The 18,042-nt window shown below is 49.3% G+C and overlaps 1 protein-coding gene across 1 annotated transcript; it reads left to right on the top strand.

The window, feature by feature from the left end:
- Positions 1-6,318: 6,318 nt before the first annotated feature.
- On the top strand, positions 6,319-17,305 carry NRIP3 (nuclear receptor interacting protein 3). The gene is made up of 6 exons (XM_009328619.1): positions 6,319-6,492; positions 13,351-13,530; positions 14,263-14,345; positions 16,484-16,623; positions 17,052-17,104; positions 17,204-17,305. Exons 1-6 carry the CDS (start codon positions 6,319-6,321, stop codon positions 17,303-17,305), a joined length of 732 nt encoding a protein of 243 aa, XP_009326894.1.
- Positions 17,306-18,042: the final 737 nt, after the last annotated feature.

The raw sequence follows: 18,042 nt of genomic DNA, 5'->3' as shown, positions 1-18,042 counted from the left end.
CTTGGTCTCTGGGTGTCAGGCTTCTGGAAAGTTAGGAAAGGAGCAAGAAAATTGTGTTTGTGTAGTGTGAAATGACTCGTGCTGTTTTAGCCTTAACAAGATCCCTCCTATATCTTTAATGACCTGAATGTAAAATTTACGGCGTGGAATGCCCCAGCAGCAGAGGAAGCCTTCAGCGCACAAGCTGCCTTTTGCAGGACAGGAGGGGAAGTGAAATCCCCTGAGGCTTGGGAAGTCTGAATGATGTAGTTATGGTTGGCACTTTGAATGTATGTGTAGCTTACTTCAAAATAAATATTTGCAGTTCAACTCTAGCATACATGTGGGAGGGTGAGAACTAGCATGTATTAATGTTTCTTAAAACTAATAATTTTGAAAACTTTATACTGGAATAATCTTATTATTGCACAAAATAACCAGAGGTTAGTAGGGATACATACCGGGGAGAAATGTCACCTGCCCTCTATGTACACCATTTCCTGCCCAGCTGCCCAGCTGGAGTTCCTGAAGGAAGCCATGCAAGTGACATTTTGGGAGAGAGAGAGATACGAATTTGTCTTTTTGCTTGAGACGAAAAATCCCTGGTGTCTTCAGCTCCATGGAAAGCTCTGAAAGACCCAGTGGCCATGTCTGTGCTTGTGTGTGCAGCTGGTTTCATAGCAGCAACACCTTCTGAGTTGCGCTTGGATCTTGGCTTGGAGGAAACCAGCTAGTGAGTGATGCTGGGGGCATGATCAGCCCCGTTTTCCCCCACCTGTGAGCAGGAGCAGTGCAGTTCAATGAACAGCAGCCACTGTTATCTCTGTTAAGGGCTGTGATTGTTCCTGACGGTCCTATGATGTGGAGCTCAGGGGAGGCCAGGCTTTCTGTCCCCCACACCAGCCCCCATGCGTATTGTCCTCTTATCCCTTCCCCAGTGCTTGGCAAGTCACCTGCCAGCTTCTCCTTTTCCCCTTGGCACCCTGTCCCAAATCTGCTGCCTGCCCCTTTGCCAGCACATGGAACCCACAGCTTCTTCCCTGGCTCACGTGGGACCTGGAAGGGGCTCAGCCCGTTTCCCCAGTGCAGCACAGTTACCAGCATGGCTTTGCAAGCTTCAGAGGCAGAACTTCTTCTTATGCTCCATCGGCCACAAATAGCTCCTAGCCAGGAGTTGGCTGTAACTGAGGTATGTGGTAGAAGATGCTAGGAAGTGTACCATTTGTTTCATTGACCAAGTCTTCCTGTGCTTTTATTTATTTTTTTTTTTAGAAGTGTGTTTCAGCCTCTTTAAAACAGGAAAAATAAAGGTAAGGGAGCTCTTGCAAGACTTGCCATTTTAATGTCTCCGTTTGACACGTGCAGTTTTTGTGTTCCTGAAACTATCGTCTACCTGTTGTCTCCATATATGAAAAGAACTACATGGATAAATTCAGTTCAGTCTCCTATGAGAAGCTGCACAATGTCTGATTCCTCTCCTAGCGTAATCAGTGCCCCCCGCTCTGTGCCTGCTGCCACCAGCTCATGCACCACACAGAACATGCATGGGGGAAAGGAGATGGGAGCTGCACCCAGGGTAAAGAGGGAGAGCTGCCCTCGAATAGTTGTCTCCATGAAGTGCTCACGCTTGTGACGGGTCCTGTATCCCAGCCCAGGAGGTCCTTTCTCTTGGTCAGCACTGGAAACACAGACGGTGGGTGTGGAGTTACTGTGCAAAATGGGCCACACCTTTCGGGAATCTCAGCCTGATTCTACCTTTGTATGTTATGGGATTTCTCAAGCTCTATCCGTAGTCTTTGTCTTGCTACAAATGATGATTAAGAAGTTCACTAAATCCTCCTGGATTTTTGTATCCAACCTTTTTAGAAAAAGACTGTTTTCTAGTCTCCAAATTATTCCAGTTATTTGCCTGAGTATGCTAGAGCTGACCCTTATATATCCTGCACTGATGGACAGAATAACTTATTCTTCTACATCAATTATTGTGGTTTCATTTTCTTGAGCTCTTCACAGTCTTCCCTCTGGAAATTGACTCTTTCTCTAAAGTTTTGTCTTTGTGCTGCTGTAAATCATTCTTTCTGGGACTCTTGCCTGCTGCTGCTTCTGTTTCTGTTAAATTATACCACTCTGTCCTTTCTTCTGAGTTTTCTGGGGCATCTCCACATCTCTTCAGGATATGGCACGACTAACAAATCACTTCTTTTTAAGGAAAGATGAGAAATCAAAGAAAAGAAAAAAATGCAAAGGACCGACCCACTTCCTGCTTTGCCTGCCGCTGCTTTCCTTTTCATCGAGAGAAGAGATGAAATGGGGATGTGAACAAAACTCCGCAATTCACGCTGATTAAGCTGCAAGCATGACTGGGTACTAAGCCAGTATAAATCAGCTGTAAATGGGGGTATAAAATTGCTGGGGTTAAGCTCAGTCAGTTTACATCACACGTAAAGCAAAATGTGTTTGTAGGCAGGACCTGTGTCCCTTCATCTTCCGTGTAGGGTAGCTAATAAGCCCCAAAGTGCTGCGTGTCGTCTCCCCTCCCTCCAAGGGCACTTGTGCTGCTGTTCGGCACTGCCTTCCCCTGTCCCCAGCTGTGGCGGCAAAGGGCACGTTGGAAAGGCCGGGGAGAGCAGCATTTCCCTCTGTTTTCTCTTTGCAGTGGGTTTGGAAACTGAGGACAAAAGCACCCCTGTCCTCGGCTTTGCTGGGCCAACAGATGCCCTGGGCACAAGGCAGAGCCCGCTTCAAATGTGTGGCAGCTTTGCTGGTAGCTGCCGGGGCCGTCCGCCTCCAGTTTCCAGCACGTGCTGTCTCCAGCATGTGCCACCTGTCCGTGCTGGCAGCACCAGGCATCTCCGCTTTCTAGCAGAGCCAGCCTGTCCTGGAGGGCAGGGCCAGTCCCCCCAGGCTGGCAGGGTTTTCTCAATCGCAGCCTTATGAAGCCTCTTTTTGACATGGGCCTTGATGTTACACTGTGCAGAGAAACGTGTGTGCTGCTCTGGAGTCAGGAAGGAGCAAGAAAGGCGGTTTTGCCCCTCGGGCCTTTTCTCGAGTGAGGGGCAATGGTCACGCACAGACCTGTCTCCAGTGAGCGGATGGGAATTTTTCTGAAATGTGCCCCTATTTAGACACACTGCACGGGGGGGAGCCGATACCCCTGGCTAATCTGTTGCAAACAAATGACCAACTCAGAAGTTAACCACTGGGTTTGAAGTATCCAAACTGAGCCCCTATTTCAGTGTGGATCCTGAGTAATTTGAGCAGATGATTTACTGCTCCTCCCACTTTCCTCTTTCCCAGGATTAAAAATTCAGAGGGGAATTAGGGACTTTATCTCATTTATTACTCCTGAACACTGGGCAGATATTCTTTTGATCTGTTGGCACAAGGTGCATTTATAACCTAAAGCAGAACTGAAATTGTAGGGCTCAGGCAAAATACTTGTTTGCTGAATTAAAATGCAGGCTGCAGTCTTGGAGCTGTAGTGTGAGGGGGGCTTTTCATGCTCCACCTGCTCTTGCAGCTTTACTCTTCTTGCCGTAAGCCAGAGCTGACTGGGCATTTGCTAGTATGCCAGGCAGAGTGCCGCTCCTCCACGGAGCTTTTATATTAAAAATTGTCTCCTGGTTTCAGTGCCATCCTTCTGCTTTCTTCTGTGCCTTCTTGCCTTTGGGAGAGTGCGGATGTAGTCATATGTCTTTATTTAATCAGCTGGATAAGTGTCAAAGCTCCCAAGGTGAAAAATAAGGTGCTTTTATCCTCCCTGATATGTTTGCTTGTAGTGGAACAATGCTCCTATCGTGTAACGAGCCAAGTCAGCGTGGGGAGAAAAAATTATATCCCCCTTCAGATTGTCAGCGCTGTTATCCTTCTGCACACTGACACGTTCACCGAGCTTGGGCTGGCTCACACCTAATGGCCTTTATGCGAGGCTGTGAAGTAATGGGTTTGGGTTTTATTATATTCTGCACCCGTATCTGATTTTTTTTCCCTCTCTCCCAGGTCATATGAAGAGGAGCTGAACACATACAGCCTGGCCGTGGCTGCAGAGCTCAGATGTATAAATTCACCCACAGAGCGTTGCCGCTTTGGCACCACAGCAGCAGCTGGCATAAGCCCTGCTCAGTGTCAGCACCACTCCCCATGCGAGGAGCCGGGGCTGCAGGGTGCCAGTGGTGTGGGCACTGCTGACAGTGACCCTCCTGCAAAGGGTCTGCTGTCAGCCTTCAGCGCCCTCATGTCAACTAAGCTTTATGTTTAAAATGTGCCAAGATAAAGAAACAGATGGTTGGTTCTGCGCTGTTGGGGCTGGCACTGTTGCATGGGTCAAGGTGAGAGGACAAGGCTGGCCTGCAGCTCACAGCTGCTGGGGGCCGGATCCTGCCTGGCCCCTTCCCCACTCGGGGCTTCGCAGCCTGAGGAGGGAGGAAGGAGAAACTGGTGCTGCGGTTTACAGCAACTCTGCCTGCTTGGCATTTTCATTGCTTTCATTTTTTTTTTTTCCCTATGTATCTCAGTTGCTGTAAGGGGAATGTCTTTTCTTGGCTGCTTTCAGGGGAAACCCTCTTTTTCCTCTCTCTCCTCCACATTACTTTGGGTGTCTTTCCAAAGTATTTTTCCTTGGCCTCCCCTGTCCCTTTCCTGTCAGAGACAGGAGTGTTTCCCTGAAGCTGGCTAAAGGCTGATGGTGTCTTGGTGAGCAGAAAGTGTGAGTCCAGGCTGCATTAGTTGGGGAGAGCGAAGTGGGGTCAGCACCCCAGCTCCTCCCGAAGGTTAGGAGTGCTCTGGAAGTCAGGCTTGGCATAAATCCTGGGCTAAGCTCTGTTTTTCTTGTGCTTTATCTAGCACATCAAAGGTCTCTCTTAGTTTAACAAGAACCAAACCTATATGGGGTTTTTCCAGATCCGTACTGTCTCTCTGAGGCAGAGCTGCGTTTTATCCTGCACCCATTCCTTGCAACAAATTACTTGGAAAGCAGAAGATTCAGGTGAATGCCTGCTGCCCCAGCAGCGCTGCTTGAAAGTGTGTGGGCCCTTCTGGGGGGTGGTGGGGGTGGGGAGAGTGAGTGTTTCTTCCTAGTGAGAGATGATATATCACTTAAAACTCACTGTTGTAGTGAAAGAAACACACGTGCGCTGTGAGTCCTGTTAAGAAAATGCCCTTCCCTAACTATTATATCAATCAGTCTTTATAGTATGAAAGTGTATTAAGTTTGTTAATGTGTATTAGTTCACGTTATGCACTCGAATGTAATGAGGTAGCGGAATTTTACTGGAGACTTTGGTATTGTTCATGCTTAAATAAAACAAACTAAAGGACAGCCTGGCCCCAGGAATAAGGACTTTGCTTCTTGGAAGCTTAGAGCTGCCCATGAAGGATAAAGGATACTCCTGGACAACCAAGGTAACGCCAGCATCCTCACCCTCTAACAGGTCTTTGAAACCCTCCCAGCATCATCTGGCATTAGAGATAGGTAACTATAGCAAGACTGACTCCAGTGACATCTGGATCAATAGACAAGCAGCAAGAATGCTGCAAAACTACAGTTGCTTTGCAAAGTTTTACTCTGATTAGTAATCAGTAGTGTGGATGCTAGTGATTAGTCAAATCGTACTGTACCTGAACATTTGACTGGTATAGGAACCCTGTGTAAAACCACCTTTGGGATGCCCCAATTTGGCTGGGACAATTTTTGTGACAGTCCTTACCCTTCCTGAGCACTTGAGTAGACAGTGACAATGCAGATCGGTGCCTGTAATGTTTCGGTGAGGCCAGTGGCATCCAGAGCCTGCCCTAACCCCGCCGGCCCCAGGTATAAGGTAACAAACCTCAACGTGGCCAGCTGCATGGTCCGTGCAGGGCTGCATCACTCCAGCTCCGTGGGGCAGCGGCATCCGGGACCACATGGGTGCTGGGCAGCTGTCACCAGCTGTGACGCTTCAGGCTCCCTATCCAAGCCAAAAAAAGCTGTGCCTGCAGAGGTTGGCTGGGAGGTGCGCTGGCTCCTGGGGCTGTTTGCAGCTCTCAAAAGTCCCCCAGCAGCCTCAGCAGTCCCCCAGAGCCGTCGGATGCCTGCGGCTAATCTTGCTTTCCGGAGAGGCAGCAAGGAGGAACTGTGCTGATTTATTCCCTTAGACCGAGCCTGAGCTCACCCGCCGTTGTTTGTGCAACGTATTGCAATGTGCCCAACCCCTCCTTTACTCGGCGGCGCTGGCTGGAGTACCTGTCGGTCTCCAAACGTCACCAGGCTCCAATTATAAAGCGCAGGCGATAGAGCATCTCCCTGGCTCCATCTCTCTGAGAGGCGCACCTTTGAGAAGCGAGCTGTACGTGGGTAGAAAGATGTTTTATTCGGGTATCCTGACAGAGCCGAGTAGAAAAGAAGTGGAGATACGGGAAGCGGCATCTCTCCGCCAGCAGAGGAGGATGAAGCAGGCGGTTCAGTTTATTCACAAGGATTCTGCAGATCTCCTCCCTCTGGATGGGCTGAAGAAGCTGGGGACTTCAAAAGATACTGTAAGGCTTTATTGTGTTTACTGGAAGGAGACTTAAGAAGCTGGTAGGGCAGTGTCTATTTTTTTTCTTCATGCCATTTTTCTGTTAGGAGAAGTTGGTTGCTTGTGGAGATTGATTAAAAAAAAAATGAGGCTTTTGTATGTAAAAGGAAGGGAGTAGAAATATGATGCTAGTTATCACCAGGGTTGCTTTTTGCTAGTAGGTGCTTTCAGATGCCTGGCACTCAGATCTAAAATCTTTTGATATTTTTTTTTTTTACATTTACATGAAAATGGAATACTGTTTTCAGCACAAAAATCCTCTCTGAATCAGAGTAAATCAAAATGACTTCATATAATACATACATATATACACATATGTTTGTCTGTGATGCATGTATACACACAACATACAGTCATAAAAGATTTGGTAAAGTGCAGTCACTAGTACTTCAAAATATAAAACTGCCGAGATTACACTTTGATAAAGGCTTATGCATATTTTTTTTAAATGAATACACATAATTCTAGGTTTTAAATATTTACATATGCCATGATCCATGTGATCCTGTAGCTGACATACAATATTCTTCATCGTGTCGAGGGGCTGGAGAGCATTTCTAAATACTAACGTGCACAAATGTTTGAGCTTTCTCTAATGGGAAATGATACTTACATGTAGTATCAAAAGTTCTGATGTAAGGAGCAGAATCTAGAAAATATATCCTACCGAGGAAAGCTCCTTTACGTTTTTTTGCCCAATTGTTGCAAAACTCTTGCACCTTGCAACACACAGTATTTGCTTCTTTCAATGCTTGATACAGATTCATTGAAAAAAGTGAATCTTTTTATTTTTAGTGGGGTAGTTTTGTTCTGTCACAGCCTTCCTGCTCAGCTGGGCTAGGCTTGTCTCTGCCTGGCTGAGATAAGTGGAATGAGTTGGCTGTTCTCTGCAGTCTGCATGGAGGTGATTTTTTTGACATCCCAAATGTTTTGCAGTTGTAGGGAGTAAAGCTCCTGCCCAGGGAAAAGCTTGGAAGGAGCTTTCCTGGTCACCACTGAACAGCAGCTCTCCATCAGGGAACTACAAAGTGCCTTTCAGAGCGTGATGGTGGTGTTATTACTGTTATCTGCAGAGTCTAAATAACATGTCATGGCTCAGCGATCCACAGTGTGTGGGGCTGAGACCCTGATGACAGGGGTTTCTGGTCTGCCCAGGTGAGAGAGGTAACAGGTAGCAGGAGCCAGGGGCACTGAGCACTGAAGTCCTTGGCCCTGCAGCAGCGAGGACCATGTTTGGCCCCGGCACCAGGGGCAGAGCATGGGGTTCCTTGCCACAGCCCTGGTCACAGAAACATCACCCAAGGTTTCCTCCCTGCTCCTGTGCCCGTGCCGGCTGAGCTGTGGCTGCAGTATCGCCTCTGCTGCACCCACAGCCCCTGTGAAGAGGGTCTGCATGGGGGGGCTCTCTCCAGGGATGTGCCAAAGCCCTGGGGAGGTCCACAGCTCCTGATCCCCTCCAAGGACAAAAAGGAGGTGCGGCGTGGCAGACGTGTGCTGCCCTGGCTGTGGTGGGTCTCTGGCCAGGGATGGGGTGAGAACTGAGCTGGTATGGGCCACCCCACTGCAAAACCACCTTGTCCCCACGCCACAGCGAGGGGTGATGGGACAGTGGGCACATGTGGCCAGGTCTTGCCTTGGCCACAGCCTCCTGCCACATGGGATCTATGAGGAGTCCTCAAAGCAACAGCACTGGCACGTCCTCAGGCCCATTCCCATGGCCCCAGAGAAGATGCCGTGAATTTCAGAGTTGTTGCAGTGGGTCATGTTGCAGCGAAGCACTGCCGCCAGCACCGCCGTGCTCACACCACACATGGCCGGGACAGCAGTGAGCATCGCTTCAAGAGGAACCACCGTGTCTCCCCGATGCTGTGGCTGCCCGTGCTCCTGAGTTGTCCTCAGGAGGAGTGGGAGATTGTGCATCTCTGAGACTGGAGAAACACCAAGAGCCTCCAAAATGTGGGACCCCACCTTGGCATGGCCCCAAACTGAGAGGTCCAGGTCCAGAGGGGTTGAGCTGCATGGTCAGGAGGCCCAGGGCATCAGGGGTCTTTGCCCAGGGCATTTGCACATCTTTCTTGTGATAACTGCACACCTCATAACAAAGCAGCACATTTTCATGTCTAAAGCTGCATGACAGCTGTGGTGATGTGGGTGGAAGGGCTTTTTTGACATGACTGGCATTATTAATGCAGGGTTTCCCGCGGGGCGTTTTCCAGCAGTCTCAGCAGGAGAAGAGAGGAGGTAACAGCTCCCCAGAGGCGGGGACAGGTGGTGAGGACAGACCCTGTCTGTCAGGGTGACAGCTGGCAGCAACCACTCCGATTTTGGGGAGAAATCCCCTTCCTTTTGGCTGCAGTGAAGGGGGTGCTGCGCACAGTGAGGCAGCAGCAGGTCACTGGGGTGGGGGTGCTGGCGTCCCCCAGCTTGTGTGCCGTTACTCGGCTCCCAAAGTGTCTCTCCTGGTGATGTCCTGTATAGGCAGGTTTGATAAATACTTGTTGTAATTATCTATGTTAAGCCTCTGATATTTTTCAGTGTATTATTCTGGGCTGGACCAAACTCTTCTAGCTCCTCGCTCCCTTTACGTATTCCACTTTGTTTGCCTAGTATAAGATCAAACTATAGCATAGCATACACTGGTTTTGGCAAGCATAGGGCTAGATATACAGAGCAGAAATGGTTTTGTTTTGATGCCTCGCTATTAGCCTCCTCCCCGAAGCCCAGAAAATTGGCATGAGGTGGTCGTTAGCTGGGATTTGGTCTTTCCGACACCAAAACTGTGACCCCCTGCCTGGCTTGGGCAGGGCATGCTGGCTGTTGGCAAAACAGTCCTGGATCAATTCACATGCTGGGAACCAAAGTTACAAAGAGTAACAAACAACAAAAAAAAGTATTTCCCCCTCCCAAAATGCCCTCAGAGCCTCCCCTGGGTGCCCAGGTCCTCAGCGCAGCTCTGGGTGCCCCTGTGGCCCCGTCCCCTGCTCCTGTAGCTGGTGCAAGATTGCAGTTAATTGCAGTGCATTCAGTTTTCCCCGCTTTCCCACTGTGCACTCCCCAGAGTTTGTTGTGTCTTGGTTAAAATGCAAAAAACTTTGATGTTACGTGCACTGTCTTGGTCAGAGACCTGGCCGCTGCCTGGGCACCCAGGGGGTGCAGGAGAGCAGGGGGCATCTCTTGTCCCGCCTCACCCCCTTGCGAGAGGGGCTGACAGCACGCGAGCACAGGCTGCTGGTAGAAGAGGTGAATTTGGATGAAGGATGGGAAGAAGAGAGAGAAATTGGTTATTTGGTGGGACAAGCTCTGTTGGTGTGTTAAAACTCCTTTTTTCTACTGTCTAGGTACAGAAGAGAGGGCAAACCTCCTGAGATGGGTTTGGGGAGGGGAGGAGTTGGCATCTTCCCTGATTTTCATCTCCACCTGAGTGAAACTGTTGTTGACGGGTCTTGTTATCCCCAAATCTAGAAGCCAAAATAGTGGGAAACCTGCCAGAGAGATGGATACTGCAAGCTGCAGCGATGCACTTGCTTATAAATTAGACAGGAACAAAACTGGACAGAATTATTTGTGGTTTTGACAGACAGTGGTAAATAGGTTCAGCAATAGCTGGTGTCTCCACTCACTTCTTTTAGGTTTCTACTGTGACTTTGTTAGGGGATTATAGGTTTTTGCAAAGTTTCAGGGATGGAAAGGGAGATATCTTATTTAAAAAATTTTGGTTTGTATTTATATTGTACTGAACAATACTAGGAAATAACATTTTTTTGCACTTACACAACGGTATGTAACATTTTATTTTTTTTTATAAAACTTTCAACAGTTTTGTGTGATGCATAGAAAAACAGTACCAGATAATCTGGGTTACTTCAAACACCAGTCTTGGCTGTGTGGCCGGCCCGCGTTGGAGGGAGAACATGGCTGCCTTCCCCATTGCTGTCACAGGGAGGTTGTCCTCCTCTCTCTCCCTCCCAGACATGGTCTGCTTGCAGTTTTCCAGCAAATTGTGCGTTTGCAAAAGTCCCCTGGCACATTATCTGTTTACCAAGTACGTATCCATCACTTGAGTCATCTCCGTGACTAACATCCCTCACGCTGTTGCATACGAGAGTCAAGGGAAATACAAGTTAAAGCAAACTAATTAATAGCCTGAGACAGGATGGTGCTGCGGGGAACCTTTTCAGCCCCCTCTTGCTAGACTATTTCTGTACTGGAGCACAACGTAAGCAACACTTGTCCCCCCGAAGGCAGGATTCACTGCGGCTTTCAGAAGAGCAAGCATCAACAAAAGACAGTCCCTTTTGTGGTGGTAACTCATGTTCGCTGAGTGCTGGATTTTTTCTTTTCGGTGATGGATCCCATATAGGATTCATAAAACCAGGGCCTGAGAAAACCCGCATATGTAACTGGTTAACAATCCATAGGAGAACTTGTAGTAAAAAACATTTAGGTTTAAATCAAGGGTAGATGACAGTTAAAATAGCAACGACGAGTGTGCTGGTGACTTGTTCTTCTCCGGCCTGTTCTTTCAAAGGTATTTGGCAACGTGATTGAGGCCAGGCAGATCAGAAGAGCACCCAGACAGTCCTGGATGATGCCATTCAGAAATTTCTCTCCGTCCTAGCTGAGCGGGGCTGGGCACAAGGAGGTGACCCCTGTGCGACAGGCTGTCTTCTGGCCAGCTGGGAACTTGACCCATCTACTTCTCCAGTCCCCTATCCCCTCATTTGTTTTTTTTTGATGATGTGAAGAATTATTCCTCCAGATGTGTGCCTGAGTTGCAGGCAAACATAAAGGGTAAGAAGGACGTGCCATCCACTGTCAGCAAACCCTGGCTTGCATTTTTCCTCAGATGAGGAGCCTTGGAGGTGATCACAGTGCTGACTGTGCACCTACGGCTTCTGCCTCATGTAAGGGAGCCCTCGCTTCCAAACTGATTTGCTTGTCCCTCAGCACAGGGTCCATTACTAGTGGAGCCAGCCTGCCTGCCTTTAATCTAGTTAAGTAATACTGGTTTCTGCTGTTCAGTCTCACTGGGAAGGTGGTGGTCATCAGAACAGTGCTGGAGCTTTGTTACTTTTTGTGCGTGAAGGAGACAGCACAATGTCGGATCTGACTTCTTCCTATCGTTGGGAGCGCAGCTACGTTATCACCTTTACACAGGACATGCTCTCTAGCATGCTGGTCAGACATAGCACCTGCAACCGAAAATGGTAATGAAATTTTATTTCCTTTCAAGTCGCAGGTTGTATGCAGAAGAAAGAAGAGTGAAAAGTGGGGAAAAGAGGAGATTATTTGTCCCAGTGACCACTGGTGTTAGCTGCATCTACCCAATTTCATCAGTCAGGTCTAGTTTAACCGCCCGTGTTATGCCTACAGCAGGATCTGAAGCACTAATGTGGTTGCAGTTATTTTAGGATGATGCCAAGTTGCGTTAGCCTTTTGTAAGTGCTGTTTTTTAACATGCCACACAGATTATTTTAAAGACAAGGCGCTGTGGACAAAGGTGCGTGCTGGCCAGCTCTGAAAACCTCCGGCCGTGGTTCCCTGAGTTATCCTGATCCCATTGAAATCCCCTTGGGATGAGGAGGCTTGCTGGTTTAGATGTCTCTGCAGACACACAGGCATATTTAATATGAATGCAAAAATTCAGGAATAAACCAGTAAGAATGTCTCACTGCGGACAAATTAAAATCAGAAGGAAAGGGCAGTAATGCGAGGGGAGATTAGCCAGGCAGAGAAATGAGCAGATAATCAAGCAGAGTCATTTCACCTCCAGCAGAGTATGTGCATCCATCCGTGACGAACATTAAACATAAAAAAGCTTTTGGGAAAGCAGTCGGAGGAGATTTTGAGAGGCAACATGCTTCTCCCAGAGCAAATGGAAATGACAGAGAAAGCGAGAAGCCGCCATACGAAGCGTTGGGGGTTCCCAGGAGAATACCTACCTACCTACCTCAGACGATCTTACCTCTTCCCCTCCTCTCCTTTCCCCCTTGTGGCATGGCACCCAGGATTGGTCCCATTTACTCACCCTTAGCAGCTAAATACAAATGCGGAGGGAAGAGAGACACAGGGCAATTTTAGACCAAATTCTGAGCTAAAGGCCAGACCAGGTCTGACAATAGACACCATCTGTAGCTCTCTTCTTGCAGTTGTGCCTTTTTCACTTGCACCTGTAAGAGCCAATGCACAGACACCCAAATCAGCTTCTTAAATTCTGGGTCAATTCATGCAAAGAGCATTGCCACAGGTGGAGGCTGGACACAGGTTATGCCAGCAATGCCAGTGCTCAATGAAAGCATCTGTGTTCATTCAGTAAGCCCATACACCTTTTTCATACTTAGGTGGTGTGTGTAATTGGAAAGGTAATTTGTTACCTCTTAAGTTTTCACATCGCTGCAGAATTCCCGATATCCTTATCAACAGATGAAGGCAATTGCAGCTGAAACACCAGCTTGGAAAAGCCTGACTTGTTTTGATTCCTATATGAAATCAAACCTTGAACTTGAGTTTGGAAAAAAGGCATCCCTCCAAATTCTGGTTAATATTTTGAAAGGATTATTCCCTTGCCAATACAAAGTAGTTCTCTTTAGTCAAAGCCAGGTAAGCCAGAGCTGGCAGGAGAGATGCCAGCCTACAAACAGATGTCGGCTAGGAAGAGTACGTGTAGTTTGGGAATCAGGGAGAGTGAGACTTTAGGGCATTCTTCCCACAAGAGCAGCGCTGGCCCGCAGGCACCACAAGCAGGCTGGTGATGCAGGTCACTTCGTGGCTTTCCTCTGACTTCACCCTGCTCTTCTGTGTGTGTTTTTTCTTAAAGCAACCACATAATATCCTGCAGAAGCGCCTGATGGAGACAAATTTATCAAAATTACGAAGCAGCCGAGGCAGCTGGACTCTGAAAAGTGATATCTCAGCACAGACCAACAAGCTGAATCAAACCAAACTGGGCAGCTCAGGGAAAACGGAGGACGAGGAGCTCATAGTGGTGAGCTGCCAGGTAATAGTCCCTCTCCAGCCTTCTGGGTTTTTTTTCCCCCCAAATTTTATTTCTGACAGCCTCAAGCTGTGCTCTTGTTCTCCATGTTTCCTGATTAGGGTTGCACTCCACTGGGGCTGTCACAGCCGTGGGGATGCTCTCCCTCTGCAGCTCAGGACTGCTGTGGCACGGACACCCACCTGGGTATCACAGAGAAAACTGGTCTGATGGATGTCTTCCCTTGGACATCAGGGTGGAGGGAATAGCCAGGCTGGGGCAGCGTGCTGAAACGCTGAGGAGTAATTATCCGTGGCAAATCCCTATGCTCACAGCCTATTTGTTTTCCTCAAATGCCATCCCTCTTTTCTTTCCCCAAGAGTAATTTTACATTTCTTCTCCTTACCCCCATGCTCTTTTGTATTTCCTCCTTTCCACAATATCCCCTCCTGCCTGCGGCTGCCCCTTCTGCTCTCTGCTGGGGCAAATGCTGCCGGGAAGCGTTCAGGACCCAACACCATATTGTTTAGTAGCACCACCTTATTCAAAAAGCAGCTCAAGAGCCAACTCTTGGGTGGCTGGGGTGATCAAGGTGATACCCTGCGGGCACTGTCCGTGCGGTGGAGCGGGGATGGGCTGGTACAAGGAGATGTTGGCATTTCGGCAGGGACCGGTGTGTGCAGAGCGGAGACCCTGGACACCCTGCACTCATCCCACATCCCATGCATCGTCTCCCATCTCTGCTTGCTCTTGCAGTGTGCGGGGAAGGAGCTGAAGGCCGTGGTGGACACCGGCTCACAGCACAACCTCATGTCATCTGCCTGCCTGGACAGGCTAGGGTAAATATCCATCTGGATTTCTGTTTTGTGGGAACTTGTGGCACCTGGCAGCACAGGCAGCGCTCTGGGGGCTGGGGCTCCACTCACACCAGCAATGGCCATTCTGGAAGGGAGTGCTTTGGGCTGTGCCCAGAAAGGCCCCTGAGCCTCCTGTTACAACCAAATCCTGGCTTATTCTTAAGTGTCCTTGCAGGGAGCTGAAATAGAAAGCCACTTGTACCAACCTATTCACCTCCGAGTAAATCCCTTTGGAGGTCTGGATGCATTTGTATTTTTTCAGTGCTTGCCTGTTCGTCGTTCAGTGCCTCGTGAAATAGCTGAAACCCCTCCTGGCCGCCTGTGTCCCTGGGGCAGGAGTGGGGCTGGGTCAGCCCATCTCGGCCCTGCAGGTCCCCGCTGCTAGGCAGGGACCTGGCTGCTGGGCGTGCTCCTGCTGGTGGCTGCAGCACTGCTGGCCCCAGCACTGGGTGTAAAGCAGCTGTGCGGTTGTGTACCTGCATCGTGCTCGAAATTTGGTGTCTGATGCTACTCCCAAAAACAAATTTCTCCCGGTTGAAGGGAAAGGAAATGTATTTACGTAGTGTTAAGAGAGCTGACTGCCAGCCATTTGCAGCAAAACTCCAGCTGTTCTCCGAGGAGCAGGAGCAGGCATCAGCTCACACGGTATCAAGGAGATTTGGGCACTTTATTCCCATGGAGTCATTGCTTTTTATCGCCGACTTGCAGTGATTATGCAAAAACCAACTGCAGTTGCTCCCTGAGCACTACTGCATGGCCCTGAATGAATGGTGCCTGTTTTCTGTCCAGACAGTAATTGCTACTTTGCACAACAGTTTTTAGTGGCTGGAAGGTGGCTGCGCTTACTACAAACTTGTCACAAACTGTGGAGCTGCTCAGCCTAACTTACAGATGATAACAGTGCATTTGGAGGGGTCTCATCTTGCAAGATGCCGTATTGGCTGCTCAACACATCTGAGTTGCACAGCAATGCTCTGTGATAGTTCGTCTGCTCTCTGTTACTCATGCGTCTCCCATGTAGTTTTTGCAGCACCAATCTGCTTCAGCAGTCCTGCCCTTCAAAGAGCACTTAAGAAATAGGTTAGAGCCAGTTTCTGCTCTCAGGTTATGGGGCTTCCCTCCTGATTTGAGTGAGACCACTTTTGTAGCCGACAGCTGCAGTTAAAAGGCCCATGTCCCTCCCCAGTGTTACTCATCAGCGATGAGCGAGCTTTGGTTCCTGCTAGGTGGGACCCACGGACACTGGGGTGTGCAGGCAGACAGCGCAGCCAGGGCGACACCCCGTCCTGCATGTGTGTGCTGCCAGTGGAGGCATGAGCAGGCAGGGCTGCCTTGCAGGCAGCTTCCTGCAGCTCCTTTGCTGTTTGTGTTTGCGGGAAAAAAAGCTAAAGCCAGATTAACCAAATGGGTTAAAACCGGGGCTCTGATGCCTGGCTCGCTCTGCCATCGCTGTGGTAGGTCCCGTGCGACAACAGGCACAGCTGAAGGATGTTTTACTTCAAAGCAGTCCAATTAATCAGTGTTGTCGGACTAGTTCATGGGGTGTGGATAGAAGAAACAGCTGTACCTGAGATATCCCTGACACCCTTTTTTCCTTTTCTCAGGCTGAATGTGATTGATCTGTCCCCATTTCCTCTGACTAAACCCAGCAGCAGCACCTGCTAACAAGCGTGGATTGGGTGTGCTGCCCCAGCTGTGAGGCATGGGGACACGTCGGTGGCTCCACAGGTGGGAGCTGGGGTGGAGTATTCCTTCCTTACACCCGCACTGCATTAGAAGCAATTTTAGATCAGCAGCTTCCCCAAGTCTTGAGGAAATGTAGGAAAAAAGATTCCTCAGGTGAAAAGCAAAACCCAGTAAGGAGCTCTGCTTGGGGCAAGGGCTGACGCAGCCCCAGGGCTGCGTTGTGGGTCATGCTATGGTCTGATGTGGGTGTAGGCTGCTGGCTGTATGCAGAGCATCACAGAAAACCTGCCAAGAAAGCAGCTTTCCAATAACGGCGTGGTAATACGAGCAAGCTAAGAGCACTTCAGTTGTAAGTACCCTCCAAATGCTGTTTGCTCCTTGCCGGAGCAGCTGAACCGTGGCCGTTTCATGTCAGAAGTGTTTTCAATGCGCAGGTTAAAGGAGTATCTCAAAGCACTCCCTGGCGAAGATGAGATGGTTTCATTGCCGTACAAATTGAGGGCAATCGGCCGGATTGAGTGCCTTGCCCTCACAGTGGGAGCGGTCCCCGTGGAGTGCGCTGCCCTCATCGTGGGTGAGTGTGTGTGTGCTCCTCTGGTCCTCCGCGTATGGGCTGGGGCTCTATTCCCTCTTACCCCAAGGGGAAAAATGAAGCTTCAGAAACACGTTAAAATTAAAATAGAAATACTGCTTTTCTGCAGCAAATGTCCCTGTTTGGTGCTTCGGAGGGAGGGAGGGAGGGAGGGAGGGGGGATGCATTCAGCAGGGCTGTGCTGGCGGCACCAGGCTCGCACTCTGCTGTGCTGATGGAGCGACCACCATTGTCTCCCTGCAGGCACATCCGCCTGCCCTCGTTTGATCATGTACCCCTCTGGAGTAACTCAGTCCCTTTATAAACAGGGTTTTATTTAGCAGAGCAGCCATGAAGGAAGGGTGGAGTCACTGACAAAAAGCATGGGAGAACATTTTGAATGTATAAATCTGAATGTTCCTATTTTTCAGAAGACAATGAGAAACCCTTCTCCTTTGGGTTGCAGACACTTAAATCTCTGAAGGTAGGGGTTTTCCAGCAGGGCTTTTACCCATGCTGGGAGAGCTGGGACCACTGTGAATTGCAGCTTTCCCTCTTACCTAAAGGCATTTATTCTCTACAGTGTGTCATAAACATGGAGAAGCACCATCTTGTTCTGGGGAAGACGGACAGGGAAGAAATCCCATTTGTGGGCAGTGGCAGTGCTGCGGCGGGAGAGCAGTAAGTTGGTTGGGGAGCTGAGCTGCGTGTGCACTGCTGAGCCTGATGGCAGTGCCCTCCGGCACGGCCACGCAGGAGCTTCCAGACCCTCTCTGCAGGCGAGCGAGAGCTCACTGGCACTGGCAGAAATTGTTTTCATCATCTCATTGAGTTTTGAAACAGAATCCCTGGCTTTTTCAGCAGCCTTTTTCAGCTTTTGCTGCTTTTTTTCCAGTAAGCATTGTACAACAAAGGGGGTGTCTGAAAACGCACAGGGAAACACCTTAGGAAATGTACTTTTGGAGGTCACTAGGAAGACTCCTTGAGCACTGCTTTGAGAGTGTTCCCAAACAAACCTTTTTCTGGAAAGTATTTATGAAGCAAGGCAAATAAACCCACATGCATGTTTTGCAAACTGCAGGAGAGAGGGATCCTGCCTGGAGATAACGGTGTTGCCACTTCTCCCCGTGTTGCCCCGGCTGCCCTTCTGCCAGCTGCTCCTGATGTCCTGGACTTTTTCAGCTTTATCTCCCTATAGAACGAGAAATCTGTACTGTCCGCTCTGGTACCTCCTAAACGTGTGTAACTTGTGATGGCTGGCTCTGCAGTCAGGCAGGCAGGGCAATCCCCCTGCTTCCAGGCGCTGCGTGGGGCTCCTCCTCACTGAGCACCGTGAAAAAGAGACCTATCACTGGCTCCTGCCTCTGACTTACGAAACCAGCAGGCGCCCGGTGCCTGAGAGGGCGATTTGCACTTATGTGC

The sequence above is a fragment of the Pygoscelis adeliae genome, unplaced genomic scaffold (assembly GCF_000699105.1).
Source record: "Pygoscelis adeliae isolate BGI_AS28 unplaced genomic scaffold, ASM69910v1 Scaffold166, whole genome shotgun sequence".
Taxonomy (NCBI): Eukaryota; Metazoa; Chordata; class Aves; order Sphenisciformes; family Spheniscidae; genus Pygoscelis; species Pygoscelis adeliae.
The sequence above is the reverse complement of the archived record's forward strand: the minus strand, read 5'-3'. Positions and strand labels throughout refer to the sequence as shown.

Excerpts from the sequence above, each read along its gene's own strand:
- NRIP3 (XM_009328619.1), top strand. The coding sequence starts at position 6,319 with ATGTTTTATTCGGGTATCCTGACAGAGCCGAGTAGAAAAGAAGTGGAG. Across the intron at positions 6,493-13,350 it reads TGGGGACTTCAAAAGATACT|CAACCACATAATATCCTGCA; the intron begins GTAAGGCTTTAT and ends TTTTTCTTAAAG. Across the intron at positions 17,105-17,203 it reads AGACACTTAAATCTCTGAAG|TGTGTCATAAACATGGAGAA; the intron begins GTAGGGGTTTTC and ends TATTCTCTACAG.